This window comes from Gallus gallus, chromosome 2 (assembly GCF_016699485.2).
Source record: "Gallus gallus isolate bGalGal1 chromosome 2, bGalGal1.mat.broiler.GRCg7b, whole genome shotgun sequence".
Lineage (NCBI taxonomy): Eukaryota > Metazoa > Chordata > Aves > Galliformes > Phasianidae > Gallus > Gallus gallus.
This window is the reverse complement of record NC_052533.1, coordinates 30,921,554-30,947,649: the sequence shown is the minus strand read 5'-3', so window position 1 is coordinate 30,947,649 and position 26,096 is coordinate 30,921,554. Positions and strand designations below refer to the sequence as shown.

The window sequence follows — 26,096 nt, the reverse complement described above, 5'->3', positions numbered from 1 at the left end:
GTGGAATACTGTTGACGAAGGTATCCGGTATGTGAGAGAAACCGCCGTGGTGGAGATGTTGTGTGACCCCGTGTTTGTTCCTAACGATCCACGCCAGGACCGTGATCCCGAGAGAGTGAGGAGTACACCCGACATATGGCGCAAGCTCACGAGAGCAGCACCAGAAAGACGCACCAGTACGCTGGTAGTAACGTTCGATAGATACGAGGACCTACAGAGAAGACCCCCGGTTTTTGAACTGATTCTTACACTTGAAAACTTTCAAGAAAAATTACCTCCATGCCATGCTTCCATTTCAGCCATCTCCCAGGTAGCAGAAAGACCAGATACCGTGGGTAAGATGATAGATGAAATGGAGAAGAAACAGGACGGCATGCTGGAGGAACTGTCTCTACTGATCAATTGTGATGAACCCGTGGCAGTACCAGAAGCACCCAGTGAAGATCAGGATGATCAAAAGAGTCTACTGAAGGAGCAGATCAAGCAGATTAAAATCTCAGCCAAAATCTCAGCTGACTCTTCAGAAAGAATAAGCACGGATGCACAAGATGATGATGGTGATGCAGACACAGCAATAAAGGAATCTTCCTTGCACGAGAACCCTGTGTCGTCTTGCTAACTCGTGACACTTGAGCAATACAAACGGCTTTGTGAACGGTGCTGTGTAGTATTAAAAACATAAGAAAAATCAGCATTTGCTAAGGTAGAGACACCAAGCCACCCTGTTACTCACTTCTCACTGAGTAACATTTTGCCTCCTATGACTGTTCTGGTAACAAATGAGAACATCATACGGGTGCTGAGGACGGGCAAATCAGTTAGAAATGCATCTGTATGTAGCCCAGTTCTATACAAGTCAAGAAGCTGACAAATTCAAAGCAATGCAGGACCTAGCTTAAAGTACTATGTTCAGTTTGTTGAGGATACAGTGTTAAGCCAGAGCTTCTCTGCCTCCAGTGGTGGTGTAGTCAGGGATGAAATCCAAAAGTCAAAAGGCAGTTGCAGCCCCAGTGAAGCTGTTCTTCTGTTGTGGCTGCTGAGTTCTTGGGTGTCACACAGATCAACGGTTATGTTCCTCCACATAAGGGTGCCATAACCATGTAATCAAATAGAAGCGATCTATTTGAGTAGTAAATCCCCACTGGAGGTCACTGGCAGTGCCGGTGCTCACATCTCCACACCTAGCGCAGTGCTGGCTTAGGACGCCTGTCTCTCCTTGTGGTTGGAGAGAGAGCAAAAACTTCACAGGTAACGTGTAGGGCCACATAACTGAGGAGGGAATGTAGAGAGAAGGGGTTTCTGTTGTTGTTGTTTTCTTTTTTCTTCCAGAAAGAAAATGGGGAAAACCATCACTAGTCACTGGTGCTTGGGGAGGCTTTGCAGAGGGCCTGCAAGTCTTCCTCCTCCTCTGCCTTTAATTCGCCTGAAAGGAGAAGGCTGTGAGTGAAAGTGAACAAAGGTGATGCTTGTGTTGGGTGGAGGAGCCCGCCGAAGTGCCTTACAGCAGCTCCCTTCCCTCTGAAGAACTCAGCAGGATCTTCCCCCTCAGCTCACACCGTCTCCTCCTGGGATGGACAATACCGTGACGACTGCTCCTCTCTTTAGGCATCTGAAAGTGTTTCTTGCAATCTAAATTCTGTGAAAAAACTCCCTTGAAGTCACCAAGTCTTCCTTCCGTTAAGAATTCAGTGCTGTTTCTTCAGGGCACCAATCAGAGCACATCACTTCTGGTATCTAGAAATAAAGCAGGGAGCAAACAGCATTGTGACATTGTTGAAGTCCAACGTCGCAAGAGTTAAGAAAGCTCCTTGAATATCTCGAAAGGCGCAGGGAGTGGTACATCTGCACTGCTATGTATTCACATGCTTTGGACATCCGGTAGATTTTACTGGAAGGCTTCAAGGCTGTGTGTCCATGTAGGTAGGAGTCAGAAGCCCCAGCAAGGACGACCCTTGTGAAATCCTTGCTCAAATTACAGAACCCACCTCATCATCACAACTGTACTAAAAGCAGAAGGATGTGCAAACTCTGCCTTTTATTTCTTTATGGTGCTTTAGGGTCTCAATTCCTGTAGTATCTGAATGCTTTCTGTGCACTTCTGGGTTGCACACAACTCCTTCTCATAATGTATTTGTAGCGGTTATTGATTGGACACATATATATGTACATGTAACTTACTGCTTCAGGTTCAGGTGGTTGGGCAAAATCCACTCTCGCTGCTTTGTGCTCAGCCCTTCACGAGCACATATTGATACCCAGGGAGCCGGGTGCAGAACGGCAGGAGCATTGTCCTGTGCAGCTGCCGCGGTTCTGCAGCGCGGCCTCAGTTTCTGCCACGTGAGCTTTGGTGGCCTGCAGGAAGGCAGCCTCCCTGTTCTCCCTAACATTTACTGATTGCGAGCAGAGGTGGTTCTTCTGTCGACGCTGTGGTAGCTCAGCAGGCAATGTTTGGTTGCTTCCAGCTTGGCCAACGCAGGCAGCCTCACATGGGAGCCTGGAAGGCAGTGTGGCAGGAGGGAATGAGGGCAAGCATCGCCATTGCATTGCAGCTCGGGGTTTGGTGAGCCAGGACCCAAACCTCTGTGGAACCACCGTACATGCAGAGAGGGGAAGGTGCGCAGAGCTGCAGTTCCCTGCTAGGGATCAGCACAGTCGTCCACGGTCTTCGTGTTATCAGAGCGGTATTGCGGTAAAGGCCTTCCTGGCCCCCGGCCCCCAGCTCCTGGCCTGCAGGCCTCAGTGGGCTGTAGCTGAAGCCAGCAGGAGGCAGGCTGTGCCCCACAGCACAGCTGCTGGGAGCCATGCAGGGGGCAATGCCCCAGCTGTAGTGCAGGCTGGTTTAGCAATAGGGAACATCAGTATAGTAGTTTAAGGATAGGGCTTGGGATCCATCTGTACAGCTGCTGGATTATGGATCATTTAACCGCTGTCAACTAAGTATGACAGCAGCAGCAAGTTAGCAAGGCAGCATGGAGCTGGGAGCTGCAGCTCTTTGTTTTCTCTGAACTTTCAAGCAGAGTATTTTGGTATTCCTCCTCAGACTTGGGTTAACTGCACATGGGGAAGTGGCAGAACTTTGCTTTTACATTTAAGACGAGTCGGCTTTGACCCGCGGAACATGCTCATGAAATTCAGTTTTCTATAGGTTGGTGTCCTTTGCAACACCTCAGTAGGGCAGAAGCCTGCCAAACTACTGACGTGGGTGCTGGTCAGCCAGCCAGCTGCCAGCCGTGTTGACAGCAGCTGAGTTTTGCTTGTTTTTCTTGCAGCTGCAAAACTAACGTTGGTCTCCCTCCTCATCCAGCTGCCAGTTCTTCTTGCAGCTATTAGAGTAGAATCGTCTTTGAGACTTGAGGACATTGGCCACAGGGGCTTAAAAAGGGGGCTGGGGCAGAAGGAGTGACAGACAGAGGATCTGGCAGTCTAATCAAAACCACGTTATTTTCTCAGGAAACCTGCTGAAGCGATTGAGTAATTTGACTGTAAAACAGAAAACATCATGAATTGGACTCAGCCCTCTTCTGGCCCTTGTGCACCGTGCCAGATACTTAAGTTGCCATTTGGGAGTGCTGCTTCCACAGAGGAACTTTTAGACAGCCAACAGGCAGCGTTACAGCTCTGCGGCATCCTTTCTGGAGGTGGCCTGGCATTTGAGGTGGGAATGCTGTAAAATGCAGTGTATTTCCTCTTCCTCTCCCCCACGTACTGCAAGACATGCAGGCTTTTAAGTGGATGATCTAGGACGCATAGCTACAAATTACAGCCCCGCACCTACAAAGGGATTTGAAGACATACACACTGTTCTCATGTGCTTTTTAGTTATTCTATAGGACTCCCTCAGTTTGTGACCGTTTCTTTCTTGCTTTCGTGTCTCTGGCTTTCCTATGTAGGGCTCGAGAAGTACGGGCAAAGGTAGGGAAGAACGGGCAGGAGAAGCTGACCGGTGATTACGGAAGATGATTGAATGCTAAGGGTAATTGTTTTGCAAGAGATATCGTACATTCACATGACATGTTTCAATCCCATGTCTTGAAAGGACACTAGTGGGACAGACACTGGAAGGACATTCCTGCCCTAGGTATAAAGCAACAAGTACCGCTGTGTCATCAGTCATCCAGAGCCAGGCTTTGTTCTGCATTCTTAAAGCTTTATTTTTATATATACATATACATATATGTCAGTTATAAATTGCTACTATTTCAGTTTAATATGACTTTGGCATTATTTCATCATCATAGCTAATCCAAGAGAAACCTACATATCAGCGAGAAGCCCACACTTGCAGAAGTAAGCTACAACATCAGCATCTCATGTGACGACAAACAAGGGGTGCCTTAATGCAGAAATGCATCAGAGCCCCGACTTCTGCTGCTGCCTGTCAGGCTGAGACAAATGCAACAGCACTGGCTGGACAGAAAGGCTGAAGTATCTGAAGTCAGACCTGCACCTCGCCAGTCTCCCCTCAAAGTGATGTGACACGATTTTACACACGCTCACACGTCAGTGTTGCTTGAATGATTCATACAGGAGAACGTTACAGGATCAGGATACGATTGCTACAGCTGCTTTAAGTCCATCAGTTCGCTTTCCAGCTGACTGCTCTGCATTTAGCAACGTAACAGATCCTCCTGCTGGAAGATGCAAGATGCAAAACTTGTTCTCAAGTCTCTCATGTGATCTGGTAGGAGCATATCCCACTCCCTGCCTGTGCAGGGGAGCACAGAAGACAAAGCAGTCTGCGTAACACGGGGAAAAAATGTTCATCAGCCTGTTGGCATTTCAGCCTTGCTGTTCTTGCTCTTCTCCCGCTGTCGTAAGAGCTGTTCTTACCATCTTGCAGGAGGGGAAGCCCCACCAAGCAGCCTGTCGCATGACAGCGTGCGGTAGGAGTGCCTAGCCTTCTTGTGCAGAACAGACTGAAAACTTGCAACAGCACTGTGGCTGCTGCTGTAAGAATACGGCCTTGGGCTGCGCTGCTGATAACTACTCTTTGTTCTTCTGCTTGGCTGTTCTTATCAGGGAAACCAAGCAATTGTGTGTGAGAGTTTCAGAGCTGAGGAGGAGTGCATTTGCTTGCAAAGTTAGAGAGCTCATCTACCTCAATCAAGTGAATGGGGAGAGGTGTCCCGTTCACAGCCAGAGCCCTCAGTCTTTCCCAGCAGAGCTGGCAGGTGCTCTCAGCGCTCCGCTTTGCACTCTTGTCACCCTTCGCAAGAGCTGCTCTTGTGTTTTGCCTCAAAGCTCTGGGCTCAGATCTGCTTGTGCTGAGTCTCTGGTCTCTGAGGACTTGTGCTGCTCGTCCTACAGGGAGGAGTTTCTTTCCCACGTTTTACTTTTGGCCTGGACAGACCTTAGCAGGAGATTAATCGGGCTTCCCGGGGGGCAGATGTGCTGCCTAAGACACCTCTGAGGAAGGACTTCACTATGCAGGCTTACCAGCCCAGGTGCTTTAAAAATCCCATCTCCCCTCTCCTGAGAGCACACGCCCACCAGGACAGCCATCCCATCACACAGACTTTGCTTTCGCCGCTCATTTCTCCGCTCCTCTGCTCCCAAGAAAGCCTTGCTTCCAGTTGTCCATCACTTTGGCTGCTCTCTCAAGTTCTGCTTGCCAAGCTGCTCTACAGCAGCACACCGAAACGCAGCAGTCCCGAACGGCTCAGCGAATGAGATTCCTGTATCTCAGCCTCCATTTTCCTGATCAAAACAACCGCAAGTTCTTCTGCTGACAGCACCCTACAACTCTGCGCTTTGCCGTCTCTCTGCAGACGTCTGCCAAAGCTCCGTCCCTCACCTATCTGCGTTTCGCTCGTTCCTTCGCGTCCACACCCTGAGCTTGATTGCCTGAGGCTTACCTCTGCTCAGCTGATGAAGTGCAGTGCCCCTTCTGCCGGAGTCAGGCTACCTCGCCTCTTCCAGCTGCACGCAGCCAAAGCGCAGAGCACCCGGCTACCGCAACGCTAACTGCGAAGACCAAATTCCAACGCTTTCCGGGGCTCTCCTTGATCTCCGTGTTAACAGCTCACGTTTCCAGACTTCCCACTGCTGCCGGCGTCAGAGGGAGGAACGAGGGCGGAGCGAATCCCGGCTGTTTCACGCCGGGTCGCTTCCCCTGCTCGTGCAGCAGAGGGAGCTCCTCCCGCACGCAGCCGCTCTCCGCTGCCGCTGCCGCTGCCGCTGCCGCTGCCGGAGGATTAAGCCGCGAGCTCTCGGAAACCGAACTCCCAATCATTCTTCCAATGCGTTGCTCGGACCGCGCCGCTGGACGACCAGCGACTCGCAGGTGCTGCTATTTCGAAGAAAGGGAAGTACTGGAGTAATTGGAACAAGTCTCCGGACTGCTCCAGCAGCCCTGCTTGGAAAAACACAGTGAATAAGAAGTAAACGCATCTCCAAGCCAACGTGGCGGTGTTTTGTTTGTGGGTTGGATCGCTGGCAACGTCAGCTGAACACAGATGCGTTGCTTCAGCTACCGAGCACTCACCAAAAAAGTTCCGTACAAGCAACCCTCTTCTGTAGCAAAATATATGCAAGCTTCTGGTCCATTGACGCCGGACGCAAAAACGGAGGATCCTTGGTTTCTATGAAGCCCGCAGAGTGCCTACCGCACTCTGTCATCCCCCATTTCAGATGTGCTGGTGCTGTTTCAGCAAGGTGTTTCAGCAAGCACCAACAGATTCCCTTCTCAGCCACTGAATTAGCAAAACTGAGAAGAGATTTTGGCTGCTCTCCAAAGGAATCAGAGACAGAGCGTGTATGGAAAGTTAGTCTCTGCTGGTGCTGTTTCAGCAAGGTGTCACGGAGTTATCTGGGTCTACCTGTGTCCGTGACAGGGGAACAGCAGGCCCACAAAGGCCCACAAAACGGCCCAAAAAGGGAAAGGGAAAGGGAAAGGGAAAGGGAAAGGGGGACGGGCAGGGAGCTGGGAGCTGGGCCTAAATACAGAACAGCGGCAACGACACGCGGAGGAAAGTGAATTTACTAGATATGACATCGGAATGCAAGATGACACAATATAATACACGATAACTGGAATGGAGGCTAATCCATGTAATAAAACGGGAGAGTGTCCGAAACCGAAGGCCTTTCTCTGAACTGAAGACGGAATGGCTGGGGAGCACACCCACACGCTGCCAGGCAGCGAGAGAAAGAGGGCCATGACTTGCCGGCTTTATCTTCCCCTCTGAACGCAAAGTCCTCTGGGCTGTGTAGTTCTGCTCTCCGCAGAGCCAGGTAGTCGGAAAATCGGCAGTCCGTGGAAGTGGGGCGTTCACTCTTTAACTCCCAGTGCTTCACGGGAAGTTATGATGTGGAACGCAGGTAACAAAAATCATAAGGCCGTGACACAAGGCGTCATCCAGCGTGCTATGGCCTTCTGGTAGGAATCCATGCATCCATAGGGAAGTTCTAAGGCTGTAGGTTTCTTCAAGCGTGGAAGAAACACCCAATTGCAGGAATTATCTCCTAGAATGATTGTTTTATTTCCCATAAAGAGGTGTCGTAAGAGGCATAAGAGGTTACGTGATTGTGAAACACCAACAGGAGAACCTGGTCCAGAACAAACAAATATTCTCTCCACCCAACTCTAGTATCTCCTTTGGAAAATGTCTGACCCCTGCTTTATAGCACCTTGGCAAAATACGTACCTTAACAGCATCCGCTCAGTATAGGTATCACTAATATATGCCCCCACCAAGATTTGAGAACTAGACAACTAAAGTGTACCAAGCCACATAAATGAGGGGGGTGGTCTTACAGTTGCTTGAAAGGTTGTATCCAAGAGGTGTCAAAGTAACAAAGCACAGGTTTGTTAGCAAGGAGGAACACTTTCAGCACTGTCCCTCACCAGCTGCAGTACGCTGATGCGTGCATTATGACCTCGGGCACAACAACCAACAGAAGTTAAAATGCATCGTCCAGGGAAGGGGTCCCACAGTCACGGAAGGTACAGGCAACACAGGAGAGCTCCACGCCCAACCACAGCTGTCAGAAGTTGCACAAGCCCTCTTGACATGAAGCCAAAGCCAAGGCGGTCCGACAGCAAGCAGTTGTGCCCCGCATGCAGCTCTCTCTAGCACTTCACTCACACTAGGCTCTGAAGACCGCACCAAAGCATTCCTACGTTTCACAAAAGGTCTTTCCCCCAGGTTCACAGAGGGAAATACAAAAGGACCCTTTACTACGTCATTTTACTTTCACTAACTTACTGGGATTTAAAAGCCCCACTCAAAAAAAGGAATAAAGCCTGAGAAAATACACTGCTGAAACGTTTACACCTGTGAGCTCATCGCTGCAAAGACTGAAGAGATTCAAGGAAAAGTTAAGTCAGAAGAAAGCATTCCAACTCCTGGCTCCAACACAACATTGTTTATTGAAAGTGTCACAAAACAACAACTAAGACATATAACTTCAGAATAAACTCGAGTCCGAACCATGTAACATGTCTGCGGGTGGTGGTTTCAGAGGTATCTTTCCTAGCGTGAACCTTTTGGCTGCAAACTGCCGCAACTCTTCAGCTGTTAATTCACTCCTTGGTGTATATAACCGCTCTGGTCTGATACCGTCTCGGACTGCAGAAGGCGCGGACGTTACGTTATGTCCAGAGGCACCGGCAGTCTGTGCAGCCGAAGCACTGCTTGCACCTGACTGGGAAGTTCCTGTCGCTGCACTGGGAATTGCAGAAACTGGCAGCGGAGCGGTGCTTGAAGAGTTTGCAGCAGCAGAACTCCCAGGGAGAGGAGCGGTGCTTGAAGAGTTTGCAGCAGCAGAACTCCCAGGGAGAGGAGCAGTGCTTGAAGAGTTTGCAGCAGCAGAACTCCCAGGGAGCAGAGCAGTGCTTGAAGAGTTTGCAGCAGCAGAACTCCCAGGGAGCAGAGCGGTGCTTGAAGAGTTTGCAGCAGCAGAACTTCCAGGGAGCAGAGCGGTGCTTGAAGTGTTTGCAGCAGCAGAACTCCCAGGGAGAGAAGCGGTGCTTGAAGAGTTTGCAGCAGCAGAACTCCCAGGGAGAGGAGCAGTGCTTGAAGAGTTTGCAGCAGCAGAACTTCCAGGGAGAGGAGCGGTGCTTGAAGAGTTTGCAGCAGCAGAACTCCCAGGGAGCAGAGCGGTGCATGAAGAGTTTGCAGCAGCAGAACTTCCAGAGCCTGAAAGCCCAGAAGTTCCACAACCACCGGTTGCTCCAGGAGCGTTAAGTGACGAGGGGGCTGCAGATGGGGCTGAAGAATTGCCAGAGCCAACAGGATTGGGAACGCTGGGCGAGGACGTCACCCCAAGCGTAGGAGGATTGGAGGCAGCAGCAGAGCTCCCAACAGCCGCAGCGTTTCCAGGTGGGACACTGGGATTGGCCTTAAAGGAGAAACTGGCAGCACCGCTGCTGCTGCTCACAGGAAAGCCTGCAATTATGAAATGGATAAGAACGGTCAGAATGGGCACACCTGTGATACTGCAACGCTGCTGCACTTCAATCCTGCTGAAGAAAACTTAGCAACGCCTGTTTAAGTGCTGGCTCTTTATGCAGAAGCTTACCTGGGAACCCAGTGCTTGGGGCTTGCTGTCCTGCGAAGCCAAGGGAAGGCAGAGGTTGAGTGACTGCATTCTTGGTCGGAGATTGCTGAAAAAATTCCAAATACGTCCATGAAAACTACATGCCAACACGGGCAAGTCTCTTTCAATCCACTCTTAAAGCAAAAACATGCGTGTGCCACCCAATTTAACCTAACCCCGAGAAACTTAATTGGACACTGACCACCAGCAATTGCAGCTATACAAAAATGCTCTCAGGCTATTCTCTGTCAAACACCCTAGCACCATCAATCTGACGACTGATGGGCAAAAAGGAATTGGAGTGACCAAAACCTCATGCAGCTCTCATCCCCTTCTCAGCTCTCTGTCTGTTGCACAACCATCGGCTGTGCTGAACTCTGAACCCCACCTCCTCACCTTCACAACCAAACTGAGCAAGAGGTCCAATCACGCTACTGCAACTTCAATGCACTTCATGCAGACGCCACCTCAATCGACTTACGCCATCTCCCTGATCACTCAGTGTTGGCCTCAACTGTTCTGCTGTGCTATCACGTCTTAGACGTGGTTACATTAACAGCCTTTACAACTGAAACCAATGTTGGTGACAGCAAGGCAGCTTAATGAGCACTGTCTAAATGTGAATCCTAAGGAAAACCTTCACTCCAGGCTTATGGAAAAGCAACATCAGGAACACAAATGCTTTACCTTTCCTCAACACTTACCATCGCTGCTTTTCCCGAGCCATTTAAAGCCTTCAGCTCCTGCAGCCTCTTTCTCCACTGCTGCACTAACTGATTGACAGAGTTGATCTAGGCATGGGAAAACACAAACATGCTCTCACTAAGGGTGTTTGGTTTTGCTTTTGTCTTGCTCTGTTTTGTGTTGGTTTTGAAAAACGAGCAACTAGAGTGATCTGACCAGCTGAAAGACAATTCCAGGCTGGACACGTCAGGTTTTGCCCCACTTGATCAACAGAAGGTCAGTTGTTTCAAATACTTACGTAGTAGCCAGTGTTGTTGTTTGCACTGCAGTTATAATACTCCAGACGCACCTCCTCAGCCGAGAACTCTCCAAAGCCTGCAGGGAGGCAACCAATCAAACATGCTCCAAAGGAAATACAACCAGAAGACAAAATTGCCCTCTAGAGCTATACAAGAAACTGCCCTCGCTACACCACCTGGGAGAACCCACTTGGACTTGGAGACACAAAAAGGACTCCCGGATGAACTTCCAAGGTGCCAACACACCAAAGGAACACCATCACCCACTGCCCCTACCTGCTGCATCACAAGGCAGGGCATCACCTTGCAAACGGTCCCATCGAGGCAAAGCAGTGTGGACAAGTATAGCAATGCATTCTAAGCAGTAGCAGCACTCAGCAACGCTAACAACCAGGTTACCTACCTGGAACATTAGGCTTGCCTTTCTCAGGAGAGTAACACGAAAACATCCACTGTCCAGAAGATTCCCACGTTGCCATGTCTTTTGCTATACGGTCACTAGAAAACAGAACAGAACAACAAAAGAAGAAATCACACGGTCAGAAGCAGAAACTTTGCCAAAGGCAAAGTCCAACTCAAGTAGACAAATGCCATTCCAATTCATTCCATAGGGCGCTGCGCAGGGGCAACAACTGAACTATTCCGTTATCTGTCAAAGCCACGACAGTCACTGTGCTGGACACACAGATGTCCCACTAAGCATTTCACCTTATCCTTGAACCGCAACAACATCACATCAGGTCTTGAAGACAAACCAAACCCCAGGGCTTCCTATGGGTCTCCCCACACGGCCCAGCTTCCACCCTCCGGATCGCATCCTCTCCATTAAGCATAGGACGCCTGTAAGCACTTCAGCAGCCCATTGCAAGCGCTTTCCAGGGGACAGGGGCATCACTTACAGAAGGCTCTGCTGTCCATCTCTCTGGCCATCAGCAGGCTGTGCACTGCTTAACGCAGAGAATGCGTTCTGCGAGAGGACCGCACCGTTGTTGCCCGCTGGTCCAAAACCGGAGGCACCAGAGAGTCCTCCTCCATCACCGCTGCCACCCGATGTGCTGTTTGCAATCACAGGAGGCTGCGTAACGGCTGCGGGAGCGCCCGATCCTCCTCCACCTCCTGCCGTGTGCTGGAAAACGGCTGGCTGGATAATGTTTGTGTTTGTCTGGGTAGTGGTACCCATTCCTCCTCCAGCGCCTCCTCCACCTGCTGCCGTGTGCTGGAACATGGCTGGCTGGATAAGGTTTGTGTTTGTCTGGGTAGAAGCACCCATTCCTCCTCCTCCTCCAGCTCCTGCCGTGTGCTGGAGCATGGCTGGCTGGGTAAGGTTTGTGTTTGTCTGGGTAGAAGCACCCATTCCTCCTCCTCCTCCAGCTCCTGCCGTGTGCTGGAGCATGGCTGGCTGGGTAAGGTTTGTGTTTGTCTGGGTAGAAGCACCCATTCCTCCTCCTCCTCCAGCTCCTGCCGTGTGCTGGAGCATGGCTGGCTGGGTAAGGTTTGTGTTTGTCTGGGTAGAAGCACCCATTCCTCCTCCTCCTCCAGCTCCTGCCGTGTGCTGGAGCATGGCTGGCTGGGTAAGGTTGGTGTTTGTCTGGGTAGAAGCACCCATTCCTCCTCCTCCTCCACCTCCTGCCGTGTGCTGGAACATGGCTGGCCTGATAAGGTTTTTGTTTCTCTGGGTAGTGGTACCCATTCCTCCTCCAGCTCCTCCTCCACCTGCTGCCGTGTGCTGGAACATGGCTGGCTGGATAAGGTTGGTGTTTGTCTGGCTAGAAGCACCCATTCCTCCTCCTGTTCCTCCTCCTCCTGCTCCTGCTCCTCCTCCTGCCGTGTGTTGGAACATGGCTGGCCTGATAAGGTTGGTGTTTCTCTGGGTAGCAGCACCCATTCCTCCTCCTCCTCCACCGCCATTCTGCTGGAACACAAAATGCTCTCAGGCTATTCTCTGTCAAACACCCTAGCACCATCAATCTGACGACTGATGGGCAAAAAGGAATTGGAGTGACCAAAACCTCATGCAGCTCTCATCCCCTTCTCAGCCTGCTCTCTGTCTCTTGCACAACCATCGCCTGTGCTGAACTCTGAACCCCACCTCCTCACCTTCACAACCAAACTGAGCAAGAGGTCCAATCACGCTACTGCAACTTCAATGCACTTCATGCAGACGCCACCTCAATCGACTTACGCCATCTCCCTGATCACTCAGTGTTGGCCTCAACTGTTCTGCTGTGCTATCACGTCTTAGACGTGGTTACATTAACAGCCTTTACAACTGAAACCAATGTTGGTGACAGCAAGGCAGCTTAATGAGCACTGTCTAAATGTGAATCCTAAGGAAAACCTTCACTCCAGGCTTATGGAAAAGCAACATCAGGAACACAAATGCTTTACCTTTCCTCAACACTTACCATCGCTGCTTTTCCCGAGCCATTTAAAGCCTTCAGCTCCTGCAGCCTCTTTCTCCACTGCTGCACTAACTGATTGACAGAGTTGATCTAGGCATGGGAAAACACAAACATGCTCTCACTAAGGGTGTTTGGTTTTGCTTTTGTCTTGCTCTGTTTTGTGTTGGTTTTGAAAAACGAGCAACTAGAGTGATCTGACCAGCTGAAAGACAATTCCAGGCTGGACACGTCAGGTTTTGCCCCACTTGATCAACAGAAGGTCAGTTGTTTCAAATACTTACGTAGTAGCCAGTGTTGTTGTTTGCACTGCAGTTATAATACTCCAGACGCACCTCCTCAGCCGAGAACTCTCCAAAGCCTGCAGGGAGGCAACCAATCAAACATGCTCCAAAGGAAATACAACCAGAAGACAAAATTGCCCTCTAGAGCTATACAAGAAACTGCCCTCGCTACACCACCTGGGAGAACCCACTTGGACTTGGAGACACAAAAAGGACTCCCGGATGAACTTCCAAGGTGCCAACACACCAAAGGAACACCATCACCCAGTGCCCCTACCTGCTGCATCACAAGGCAAGGCATCACCTTGCAAACGGTCCCATCGAGGCAAAGCAGTGTGGACAAGTATAGAAATGCATTCTAAGCAGTAGCAGCACTCAGCAACGCTAACAACCAGGTTACCTACCTGGAACATTAGGCTTGCCTGTCTCAGGAGAGTAACACGAAAACATCCACTGTCCAGAAGATTCCCACGTTGCCATGTCTTCCGCTATAACGTCACTAGAAAACAGAACAGAACAACAAAAGAAGAAATCAAACGGTCAGAAGCAGAAACTTTGCCAAAGGCAAAGTCCAACTCAAGTAGACAAAGCCATTCCAATTCATTCCATAGGGCGCTGCGCAGGGGCAACAACTGAACTATTCCGTTATCTGTCAAAGACACGACAGTCACTGTGCTGGACACACAGATGTCCCACTAAGCATTTCACCCTATCATCGAACCGCAACAACATCACATCAGGTCTTGAAGACAAACCAAACCCCAGGGCTTCCTATGGGTCTCCCCACACGGCCCAGCTTCCACCCTCCGGATCGCATCCTCTCCATTAAGCATAGGACGCCTGTAAGCACTTCAGCAGCCCATTGCAAGCGCTTTCCAGGGGACAGGGGCATCACTTACAGAAGGCTCTGCTGTCCATCTCTCTGGCCATCAGCAGGCTGTGCACTGCTTAACGCAGAGAATGCGTTCTGCGAGAGGACCGCACCGTTGTTGCCCGCTGGTCCAAAACCGGAGGCACCAGAGAGTCCTCCTCCATCACCGCTGCCACCCGATGTGCTGTTTGCAATCACAGGAGGCTGCGTAACGGCTGCGGGAGCGCCCGATCCTCCTCCACCTCCTGCCGTGTGCTGGAAAACGGCTGGCTGGATAATGTTTGTGTTTGTCTGGGTAGTGGTACCCATTCCTCCTCCAGCGCCTCCTCCACCTGCTGCCGTGTGCTGGAACATGGCTGGCTGGATAAGGTTTGTGTTTGTCTGGGTAGAAGCACCCATTCCTCCTCCTCCTCCAGCTCCTGCCGTGTGCTGGAGCATGGCTGGCTGGGTAAGGTTTGTGTTTGTCTGGGTAGAAGCACCCATTCCTCCTCCTCCTCCAGCTCCTGCCGTGTGCTGGAGCATGGCTGGCTGGGTAAGGTTTGTGTTTGTCTGGGTAGAAGCACCCATTCCTCCTCCTCCTCCAGCTCCTGCCGTGTGCTGGAGCATGGCTGGCTGGGTAAGGTTTGTGTTTGTCTGGGTAGAAGCACCCATTCCTCCTCCTCCTCCACCTCCTGCCGTGTGCTGGAACATGGCTGGCCTGATAAGGTTTGTGTTTCTCTGGGTAGTGGTACCCATTCCTCCTCCAGCTCCTCCTCCACCTGCTGCCGTGTGCTGGAACATGGCTGGCTGGATAAGGTTGGTGTTTGTCTGGCTAGAAGCACCCATTCCTCCTCCTGTTCCTCCTCCTCCTGCTCCTGCTCCTCCTCCTGCCGTGTGTTGGAACATGGCTGGCCTGATAAGGTTGGTGTTTCTCTGGGTGGCAGCACCCATTCCTCCTCCTCCTCCACCGCCATTCTGCTGGAACACAAAATGCTCTCAGGCTATTCTCTGTCAAACACCCTAGCACCATCAATCTGACGACTGATGGGCAAAAAGGAATTGGAGTGACCAAAACCTCATGCAGCTCTCATCCCCTTCTCAGCTTGCTCTCTGTCTGTTGCACAACCATCGGCTGTGCTGAACTCTGAACCCCACCTCCTCACCTTCACAACCAAACTGAGCAAGAGGTCCAATCACGCTACTGCAACTTCAATGCACTTCATGCAGACGCCACCTCAATCGACTTACGCCATCTCCCTGATCACTCAGTGTTGGCCTCAACTGTTCTGCTGTGCTATCACGTCTTAGACGTGGTTACATTAACAGCCTTTACAACTGAAACCAATGTTGGTGACAGCAAGGCAGCTTAATGAGCACTGTCTCAATGTGAATCCTAAGGAAAACCTTCACTCCAGGCTTATGGAAAAGCAACATCAGGAACACAAATGCTTTACCTTTCCTCAACACTTACCATCGCTGCTTTTCCCGAGCCATTTAAAGCCTTCAGCTCCTGCAGCCTCTTTCTCCACTGCTGCACTAACTGATTGACAGAGTTGATCTAGGCATGGGAAAACACAAACATGCTCTCACTAAGGGTGTTTGGTTTTGCTTTTGTCTTGCTCTGTTTTGTGTTGGTTTTGAAAAACGAGCAACTAGAGTGATCTGACCAGCTGAAAGACAATTCCAGGCTGGACACGTCAGGTTTTGCCCCACTTGATCAACAGAAGGTCAGTTGTTTCAAATACTTACGTAGTAGCCAGTGTTGTTGTTTGCACTGCAGTTATAATACTCCAGACGCACCTCCTCAGCCGAGAACTCTCCAAAGCCTGCAGGGAGGCAACCAATCAAACATGCTCCAAAGGAAATACAACCAGAAGACAAAATTGCCCTCTAGAGCTATACAAGAAACTGCCCTCGCTACACCACCTGGGAGAACCCGCTTCGACTTGGAGACACAAAAAGGACTCCCGGATGAACTTCCAAGGTGCCAACACACCAAAGGAACATCATCACCCAGTGCCCCTACCTGCTGCATCACAAGGCAGGGCATCACCTTGCAAATGGTCCCATCGAGGCAAAGCAGTGTGGACAAGTATAGAAATGCATTCTAAGCAGTAGCAGCACTCAGCAACGCTAACAACCAGGTTACCTACCTGGAACATTAGGCTTGCCTGTCTCAGGAGAGTAACACGAAAACATCCACTGTCCAGAAGATTCCCACGTTGCCATGTCTTTTGCTATACGGTCACTAGAAAACAGAACAGAATAACAAAAGAAGAAATCACACGGTCAGAAGCAGAAACTTTGCCAAAGGCAAAGTCCAACTCAAGTAGACAAAAGCCATTCCAATTCATTCCATAGGGCGCTGCGCAGGGGCAACAACTGAACTATTCCGTTATCTGTCAAAGACACGACAGTCACTGTGCTGGACACACAGATGTCCCACTAAGCATTTCACCTTATCCTTGAACCGCAACAACATCACATCAGGTCTTGAAGACAAACCAAACCCCAGGGCTTCCTATGGGTCTCCCCACACGGCCCAGCTTCCACCCTCCGGATCGCATCCTCTCCATTAAGCATAGGACGCCTGTAAGCACTTCAGCAGCCCATTGCAAGCGCTTTCCAGGGGACAGGGGCATCACTTACAGAAGGCTCTGCTGTCCATCTCTCTGGCCATCAGCAGGCTGTGCACTGCTTAACGCAGAGAATGCGTTCTGCGAGAGGACCGCACCGTTGTTGCCCGCTGGTCCAAAACCGGAGGCACCAGAGAGTCCTCCTCCATCACCGCTGCCACCCGATGTGCTGTTTGCAATCACAGGAGGCTGCGTAACGGCTGCGGGAGTGCCCGATCCTCCTCCACCTCCTGCTGTGTGCTGGAAAACGGCTGTCTGGATAATGTTTGTGTTTGTCTGGGTAGAAGCACCCATTCCTCCTCCTCCTCCAGCTCCTGCCGTGTGCTGGAACATGGCTGGCTGGATAAGGTTTGTGTTTGTCTGGGTAGAAGCACCCATTCCTCCTCCTCCTCCAGCTCCTGCCGTGTGCTGGAACATGGCTGGCTGGGTAAGGTTTGTGTTTGTCTGGGTAGAAGCACCCATTCCTCCTCCTCCTCCACCTCCTGCCGTGTGCTGGAGCATGGCTGGCTGGGTAAGGTTTGTGTTTGTCTGGGTAGAAGCACCCATTCCTCCTCCTCCTCCAGCTCCTGCCGTGTGCTGGAGCATGGCTGGCTGGGTAAGGTTTGTGTTTGTCTGGGTAGAAGCACCCATTCCTCCTCCTCCTCCAGCTCCTGCCGTGTGCTGGAGCATGGCTGGCTGGGTAAGGTTTGTGTTTGTCTGGGTAGAAGCACCCATTCCTCCTCCTCCTCCACCTCCTGCCGTGTGCTGGAACATGGCTGGCCTGATAAGGTTTGTGTTTCTCTGGGTAGTGGTACCCATTCCTCCTCCAGCTCCTCCTCCACCTGCTGCCGTGTGCTGGAACATGGCTGGCTGGATAAGGTTGGTGTTTGTCTGGCTAGAAGCACCCATTCCTCCTCCTGTTCCTCCTCCTCCTGCTCCTGCTCCTCCTCCTGCCGTGTGTTGGAACATGGCTGGCCTGATAAGGTTGGTGTTTCTCTGGGTGGCAGCACCCATTCCTCCTCCTCCTCCACCGCCATTCTGCTGGAACACAAAATGCTCTCAGGCTATTCTCTGTCAAACACCCTAGCACCATCAATCTGACGACTGATGGGCAAAAAGGAATTGGAGTGACCAAAACCTCATGCAGCTCTCATCCCCTTCTCAGCTTGCTCTCTGTCTGTTGCACAACCATCGGCTGTGCTGAACTCTGAACCCCACCTCCTCACCTTCACAACCAAACTGAGCAAGAGGTCCAATCACGCTACTGCAACTTCAATGCACTTCATGCAGACGCCACCTCAATCGACTTACGCCATCTCCCTGATCACTCAGTGTTGGCCTCAACTGTTCTGCTGTGCTATCACGTCTTAGACGTGGTTACATTAACAGCCTTTACAACTGAAACCAATGTTGGTGACAGCAAGGCAGCTTAATGAGCACTGTCTCAATGTGAATCCTAAGGAAAACCTTCACTCCAGGCTTATGGAAAAGCAACATCAGGAACACAAATGCTTTACCTTTCCTCAACACTTACCATCGCTGCTTTTCCCGAGCCATTTAAAGCCTTCAGCTCCTGCAGCCTCTTTCTCCACTGCTGCACTAACTGATTGACAGAGTTGATCTAGGCATGGGAAAACACAAACATGCTCTCACTAAGGGTGTTTGGTTTTGCTTTTGTCTTGCTCTGTTTTGTGTTGGTTTTGAAAAACGAGCAACTAGAGTGATCTGACCAGCTGAAAGACAATTCCAGGCTGGACACGTCAGGTTTTGCCCCACTTGATCAACAGAAGGTCAGTTGTTTCAAATACTTACGTAGTAGCCAGTGTTGTTGTTTGCACTGCAGTTATAATACTCCAGACGCACCTCCTCAGCCGAGAACTCTCCAAAGCCTGCAGGGAGGCAACCAATCAAACATGCTCCAAAGGAAATACAACCAGAAGACAAAATTGCCCTCTAGAGCTATACAAGAAACTGCCCTCGCTACACCACCTGGGAGAACCCGCTTCGACTTGGAGACACAAAAAGGACTCCCGGATGAACTTCCAAGGTGCCAACACACCAAAGGAACATCATCACCCAGTGCCCCTACCTGCTGCATCACAAGGCAGGGCATCACCTTGCAAATGGTCCCATCGAGGCAAAGCAGTGTGGACAAGTATAGAAATGCATTCTAAGCAGTAGCAGCACTCAGCAACGCTAACAACCAGGTTACCTACCTGGAACATTAGGCTTGCCTGTCTCAGGAGAGTAACACGAAAACATCCACTGTCCAGAAGATTCCCACGTTGCCATGTCTTTTGCTATACGGTCACTAGAAAACAGAACAGAATAACAAAAGAAGAAATCACACGGTCAGAAGCAGAAACTTTGCCAAAGGCAAAGTCCAACTCAAGTAGACAAAAGCCATTCCAATTCATTCCATAGGGCGCTGCGCAGGGGCAACAACTGAACTATTCCGTTATCTGTCAAAGACACGACAGTCACTGTGCTGGACACACAGATGTCCCACTAAGCATTTCACCTTATCCTTGAACCGCAACAACATCACATCAGGTCTTGAAGACAAACCAAACCCCAGGGCTTCCTATGGGTCTCCCCACACGGCCCAGCTTCCACCCTCCGGATCGCATCCTCTCCATTAAGCATAGGACGCCTGTAAGCACTTCAGCAGCCCATTGCAAGCGCTTTCCAGGGGACAGGGGCATCACTTACAGAAGGCTCTGCTGTCCATCTCTCTGGCCATCAGCAGGCTGTGCACTGCTTAACGCAGAGAATGCGTTCTGCGAGAGGACCGCACCGTTGTTGCCCGCTGGTCCAAAACCGGAGGCACCAGAGAGTCCTCCTCCATCACCGCTGCCACCCGATGTGCTGTTTGCAATCACAGGAGGCTGCGTAACGGCTGCGGGAGTGCCCGATCCTCCTCCACCTCCTGCTGTGTGCTGGAAAACGGCTGGCTGGATAAGGTTTGTGTTTGTCTGGGTAGTGGTACCCATTCCTCCTCCAGCGCCTCCTCCACCTGCTGCCGTGTGCTGGAACATGGCTGGCTGGGTAAGGTTTGTGTTTGTCTGGGTAGAAGCACCCATTCCTCCTCCTCCTCCAGCTCCTGCCGTGTGCTGGAACATGGCTGGCTGGGTAAGGTTTGTGTTTGTCTGGGTAGAAGCACCCATTCCTCCTCCTCCTCCAGCTCCTGCCGTGTGCTGGAGCATGGCTGGCTGGGTAAGGTTTGTGTTTGTCTGGGTAGAAGCACCCATTCCTCCTCCTCCTCCACCTCCTGCCGTGTGCTGGAACATGGCTGGCCTGATAAGGTTTTTGTTTCTCTGGGTAGTGGTACCCATTCCTCCTCCAGCGCCTCCTCCACCTGCTGCCGTGTGCTGGAACATGGCTGGCTGGATAAGGTTGGTGTTTGTCTGGCTAGAAGCACCCATTCCTCCTCCTGTTCCTCCTCCTCCTGCTCCTGCTCCTCCTCCTGCCGTGTGTTGGAACATGGCTGGCCTGATAAGGTTGGTGTTTCTCTGGGTAGCAGCACCCATTCCTCCTCCTCCTCCACCGCCATTCTGCTGGAACACAAAATGCTCTCAGGCTATTCTCTGTCAAACACCCTAGCACCATCAATCTGACGACTGATGGGCAAAAAGGAATTGGAGTGACCAAAACCTCATGCAGCTCTCATCCCCTTCTCAGCCTGCTCTCTGTCTCTTGCACAACCATCGCCTGTGCTGAACTCTGAACCCCACCTCCTCACCTTCACAACCAAACTGAGCAAGAGGTCCAATCACGCTACTGCAACTTCAATGCACTTCATGCAGACGCCACCTCAATCGACTTACGCCATCTCCCTGATCACTCAGTGTTGGCCTCAACTGTTCTGCTGTGCTATCACGTCTTAGACGTGGTTACATTAACAGCCTTTACAACTGAAACCAATGTTGGTGACAGCAAGGCAGCTTAATGAGCACTGTCTAAATGTGAATCCTAAGGAAAACCTTCACTCCAGGCTTATGGAAAAGCAACATCAGGAACACAAATGCTTTACCTTTCCTCAACACTTACCATCGCTGCTTTTCCCGAGCCATTTAAAGCCTTCAGCTCCTGCAGCCTCTTTCTCCACTGCTGCACTAACTGATTGACAGAGTTGATCTAGGCATGGGAAAACACAAACATGCTCTCACTAAGGGTGTTTGGTTTTGCTTTTGTCTTGCTCTGTTTTGTGTTGGTTTTGAAAAACGAGCAACTAGAGTGATCTGACCAGCTGAAAGACAATTCCAGGCTGGACACGTCAGGTTTTGCCCCACTTGATCAACAGAAGGTCAGTTGTTTCAAATACTTACGTAGTAGCCAGTGTTGTTGTTTGCACTGCAGTTATAATACTCCAGACGCACCTCCTCAGCCGAGAACTCTCCAAAGCCTGCAGGGAGGCAACCAATCAAACATGCTCCAAAGGAAATACAACCAGAAGACAAAATTGCCCTCTAGAGCTATACAAGAAACTGCCCTCGCTACACCACCTGGGAGAACCTGCTTCGACTTGGAGACACAAAAAGGACTCCCGGATGAACTTCCAAGGTGCCAACACACCAAAGGAACACCATCACCCAGTGCCCCTACCTGCTGCATCACAAGGCAGGGCATCACCTTGCAAACGGTCCCATCGAGGCAAAGCAGTGTGGACAAGTATAGAAATGCATTCTAAGCAGTAGCAGCACTCAGCAACGCTAACAACCAGGTTACCTACCTGGAACATTAGGCTTGCCTGTCTCAGGAGAGTAACACGAAAACATCCACTGTCCAGAAGATTCCCACGTTGCCATGTCTTCCGCTATAACGTCACTAGAAAACAGAACAGAACAACAAAAGAAGAAATCACACGGTCAGAAGCAGAATCTTTGCCAAAAGCAAAGTCCAACTCAAGTAGACAAAAGCCATTCCAATTCATTCCATAGGGCGCTGCGGAGGGGCAACAACTGAACTATTCCGTTATCTGTCAAAGACACGACAGTCACTGTGCTGGACACACAGATGTCCCACTAAGCATTTCACCTTATCCTTGAACCGCAACAACATCACATCAGGTCTTGAAGAGAAACCAAACCCCAGGGCTTCCTATGGGTCTCCCCACACGGCCCAGCTTCCACCCTCCGGATCGCGTCCTCGCCATTAAGCACAGGACGCCTGTAAGCACTTCAGCAGCCCATTGCAAGCGCTTTCCAGGGGACAGGGGCATCACTTACAGAAGGCTCTGCTGTCCATCTCTCTGGCCATCAGCAGGCTGTGCACTGCTTAACGCAGAGAATGCGTTCTGCGAGAGGACCGCACCGTTGTTGCCCGCTGGTCCAAAACCGGAGGCACCAGAGAGTCCTCCTCCATCACCGCTGCCACCCGATGTGCTGTTTGCAAACACAGGAGGCTGCGTAACGGCTGCGGGAGCGCCCCATCCTCCTCCTCCTCCTGCCGTGTGCTGGAAAACGGCTGGCTGGAGAAGGTTTGTGTTTCTCTGGGTAGAAGCACCCATTCCTCCTCCTCCTCCAGCTCCTGCCGTGCGCTGGAACACCCGCGGCCGGATATGGTTTGCGTATCTCCGGGTAGCGGCACCCCATCCTCGTCTGGCTCCTCTGACGGGAGCTGCTAACGAAGAAGAAAGGACGCAAAGCGTCTCAGACGGGTCGCGATTCGCACAACGCCCACGAAGCCAGCGAGAAGTCGCAAAGAAAACGTTCTCCCAGCGAGTCACCCCGGGCACGTCTGAAGCGCAGCCCTCCGCGCAGCCCCGCCACGGCGTCCCCGTGCCCACAGCAGCCCGCCGGCCGTCCCGCACGACGGCAGCCGCTCCGCACAGCGCGGCCCCCGCCCGAAGCGGCGGCGCCCGGGCGGGACGCGCACACGGGGGTCCCGTCCGGGCGGGCAGCGCCTGCGGCAGCGGCTGTGCCGCGCGGCCGAGGAGCCCCGAGGCGCCTCCGGACGGCAGGTTGGCGCGGGCACGCCGTCCCACGCCTGGCACTTCGGGACCGACCGCCGCACCCCGCAGCCCCCGCAGCCGCCTTCGCGGCGCAGCCCCACGCGGCAGCTCCCTGCTCCGGCTCCCCGCCGCCCGGTACCTGGGTAGGGGCGCCCCCAGCGGCCGCTGGCTTGCGCGTTCCGGCACCTGTCGGCGAAGTGGCAGCGACCCTGCAGGAAGACCTGGGAAATGGGCATGGCTGCACGCGTGCCGCCGACCGACTGCTGCCGCCTACCGTCGCCAACCGCCGCCTACGGCCGCCAACCGCCGCCGTGTCGTCATCCGCCTCTGTGACGTCAACGGCCGCCGTGACCTCACCGAGGGGAGCCGCGCAGCGGCTGAAACACTTACAAACACTGATGGAAATACCTGGCAGCCCGCTCATGGGTTGGCTTGTCAACAAGACGCTCGGGCAGCGAGCAAGAAAACTCACTCGCCCTTGAACAGCCCCATGTGGCCCGTGCGGAAAGCCAGTGGAGAGCGGAGGCTGACGGTGCACTGCCGTGGCCTGCATGAAGTCACACCCCCGCTGAGTGCTGCTGTGCCGCATACGTCACAACTCCAGGATGACCCGGACTCAAAAGCAGCCAAGCGATACGCCACCACTGACATTGCCCACGCCTTCTTCTCCATTCCTTTGGCCGCAGTTTGCTTTCACCCGGAGGGGCGTTCAGTACACCTGGGACCGTTTGCCCCAGGCCTGGAAACACAGCCCAACCGTTTGCCCCGGGTTGATCCAAGCGGCACTGGTACACGCACGGCGGTGCTCCCGAGCACCTGCAGTACGTTGACGACATTGTTGTGTGGGGCGATACAGCAGAGGACGTGTTCAAGCAAGGAGAGCAAATACTCCAAATGCTTCTGCATGCTGGTTTTGCTCTTCAGCGAAGCAGAGCAGAGTGAAAGGACCTGCACAGGGAATTCAGTTCCTAGGAGTAAAACGGCAAGATGGGCGTCGTCACATCCCAGCGGATGTGGTCGACAAAATCACTGCTGCTACTTGTAAGAAAGAGACACAGTCTTCTTTGGGTGCAGCGGGCCCAAATGTTGGAGAATGCCCAATCACACACTCTAGCCCCATTGTCAGCCCACTTCATCAGGTCCCACGGAAGAAGAATAGTTTTACATGGGCCCCTGAGCAGCAGCAGGCTGTTGAGCAGATTAGACACCCAAACAAAACTCTTGTCACCCGCTTGCTTCGGTGTCGGGGCAACGTGGATAAGATGATAGATGAAATGGAGAAGAAACAGGACGGCATGCTGGAGGAACTGTCTCTACTGATCAATTGTGATGAACCCGTGGCGGTACCAGAAGCACCCAGTGAAGATCAGGATGATCAAAAGAGTCTACTGAAGGAGCAGATCAAGCAGATTAAAATCTCAGCCAAAATCTCAGCTGACTCTTCAGAAAGAATAAGCACGGATGCACAAGATGATGATGGTGATGCAGACACAGCAATAAAGGAATCTTCCTTGCACGAGAACCCTGTGTCGTCTTGCTAACTCGTGACACTTGAGCAATACAAACGGCTTTGTGAACGGTGCTGTGTAGTATTAAAAACATAAGAAAAATCAGCATTTGCTAAGGTAGAGACACCAAGCCACCCTGTTACTCACTTCTCACTGAGTAACATTTTGCCTCCTATGACTGTTCTGGTAACAAATGAGAACATCATACGGGTGCTGAGGACGGGCAAATCAATTAGAAATGCACTTGTAGGGAAATGCAGGGAGCAAACAGCATTGTGACATTGTTGAAGTCCAACGTCGCAAGAGTTAAGAAAGCTCCTTGAATATCTCGAAAGGCGCAGGGAGTGGTACATCTGCACTGCTATGTATTCACATGCTTTGGACATCCGGTAGATTTTACTGGAAGGCTTCAAGGCTGTGTGTCCATGTAGGTAGGAGTCAGAAGCCCCAGCAAGGACGACCCTTGTGAAATCCTTGCTCAAATTACAGAACCCACCTCATCGTCACAACTGTACTAAAAGCATTGCTTTGAGGGGAGACTGACGAGGTGCAGGTCTGACTTCAGATACTTCAGCCTTTCTGTCCAGCCAGTGCTGTTGCATTTATCTCAGCCTGACAGGCAGCAGCAGAAGTCGGGGCTCTGATGCATTTCTGCATTAAGGCACCCCTTGTTTGTCGTCACATGAGATGCTGATGTTGTAGCTTACTTCTGCAAATGCGGGCTTCTCGCTGATATGTAGGTTTCTCTTGGATTAGCTATGATGATGAAATAATGCCAAAGTCATATTAAACTGAAATAGTAGCAATTTGTAACTGACATATATGTATATGTATATATAAAAATAAAGCTTTAAGAATGCAGAACAAAGCCTGGCTCTGGATGACTGATGACACAGCGGTACTTGTTGCTTTATACCTAGGGCAGGAATGTCCTTCCAGTGTCTGTCCCACTAGTGTCCTTTCAAGACATGGGATTGAAACATGTCATGTGAATGTACGATATCTCTTGCAAAACAATTACCCTTAGCATTCAATCATCTTCCGTAATCACCGGTCAGCTTCTCCTGCCCGTTCTTCCCTACCTTTGCCCGTACTTCTCGAGCCCTACATAGGAAAGCCAGAGACACGAAAGCAAGAAAGAAACGGTCACAAACTGAGGGAGTCCTATAGAATAACTAAAAAGCACATGAGAACAGTGTGTATGTCTTCAAATCCCTTTGTAGGTGCGGGGCTGTAATTTGTAGCTATGCGTCCTAGATCATCCACTTAAAAGCCTGCATGTCTTGCAGTACGTGGGGGAGAGGAAGAGGAAATACACTGCATTTTACAGCATTCCCACCTCAAATGCCAGGCCACCTCCAGAAAGGATGCCGCAGAGCTGTAACGCTGCCTGTTGGCTGTCTAAAAGTTCCTCTGTGGAAGCAGCACTCCCAAATGGCAACTTAAGTATCTGGCACGGTGCACAAGGGCCAGAAGAGGGCTGAGTCCAATTCATGATGTTTTCTGTTTTACAGTCAAATTACTCAATCGCTTCAGCAGGTTTCCTGAGAAAATAACGTGGTTTTGATTAGACTGCCAGATCCTCTGTCTGTCACTCCTTCTGCCCCAGCCCCCTTTTTAAGCCCCTGTGGCCAATGTCCTCAAGTCTCAAAGACGATTCTACTCTAATAGCTGCAAGAAGAACTGGCAGCTGGATGAGGAGGGAGACCAACGTTAGTTTTGCAGCTGCAAGAAAAACAAGCAAAACTCAGCTGCTGTCAACACGGCTGGCAGCTGGCTGGCTGACCAGCACCCACGTCAGTAGTTTGGCAGGCTTCTGCCCTACTGAGGTGTTGCAAAGGACACCAACCTATAGAAAACTGAATTTCATGAGCATGTTCCGCGGGTCAAAGCCGACTCGTCTTAAATGTAAAAGCAAAGTTCTGCCACTTCCCCATGTGCAGTTAACCCAAGTCTGAGGAGGA

At 51.4% G+C, this 26,096-nt stretch overlaps 3 protein-coding genes across 6 annotated transcripts in view; all 3 read right to left on the bottom strand.

Annotated features, from left to right (window-relative positions):
- Nucleotides 1–8,352: 8,352 nt before the first annotated feature.
- The window catches only part of NUP42 (nucleoporin 42), a 53,183-nt gene continuing 35,439 nt past the window's right edge, over nucleotides 8,353–26,096 (bottom strand). The window contains exons 1-6 of one of the 4 annotated variants that reach the window (XM_040696595.1): nucleotides 14,106–14,435; nucleotides 10,927–11,021; nucleotides 10,523–10,599; nucleotides 10,245–10,331; nucleotides 9,523–9,607; nucleotides 8,353–9,389 (exon numbers count right to left, since the gene is read on the bottom strand). In XM_040696595.1, coding sequence (XP_040552529.1) covers nucleotides 8,410–9,389; nucleotides 9,523–9,607; nucleotides 10,245–10,331; nucleotides 10,523–10,599; nucleotides 10,927–11,021; nucleotides 14,106–14,431 — 1,650 coding nt within the window. In that variant the 5' untranslated portion in view covers nucleotides 14,432–14,435 and the 3' untranslated portion in view covers nucleotides 8,353–8,409. Of the gene's footprint in view, nucleotides 9,390–9,522; nucleotides 9,608–10,244; nucleotides 10,332–10,522; nucleotides 10,600–10,926; nucleotides 11,022–11,422; nucleotides 11,753–14,105; nucleotides 14,436–26,096 lie in introns of those variants that run through there. The other 3 variants (XM_040696594.1, XM_046922787.1, XM_046922802.1) reach the window with 3 other exon arrangements.
- Nucleotides 14,741–17,026, bottom strand: LOC124418316 (nucleoporin NUP42-like; the record flags this gene model as incomplete). The annotated part of the gene is made up of 5 exons (XM_046937913.1): nucleotides 16,706–17,026; nucleotides 16,210–16,304; nucleotides 15,806–15,882; nucleotides 15,528–15,614; nucleotides 14,741–15,034 (listed from the first exon to the last, which is right to left on the bottom strand). Coding segments are annotated over exons 1-5 (873 nt in total), but the record flags the coding sequence as incomplete, so codon positions are not given.
- Nucleotides 17,736–22,950, bottom strand: LOC107055885 (nucleoporin NUP42-like). The gene is made up of 9 exons (XM_046934326.1): nucleotides 22,764–22,950; nucleotides 21,900–22,293; nucleotides 21,404–21,498; nucleotides 21,000–21,076; nucleotides 20,722–20,808; nucleotides 19,937–20,228; nucleotides 18,484–18,560; nucleotides 18,189–18,292; nucleotides 17,736–17,775 (listed from the first exon to the last, which is right to left on the bottom strand). The coding sequence occupies exons 1-9, from the start codon at nucleotides 22,858–22,860 to the stop codon at nucleotides 17,736–17,738; spliced, it is 1,263 nt and encodes a 420-aa protein (XP_046790282.1). The 5' UTR covers nucleotides 22,861–22,950.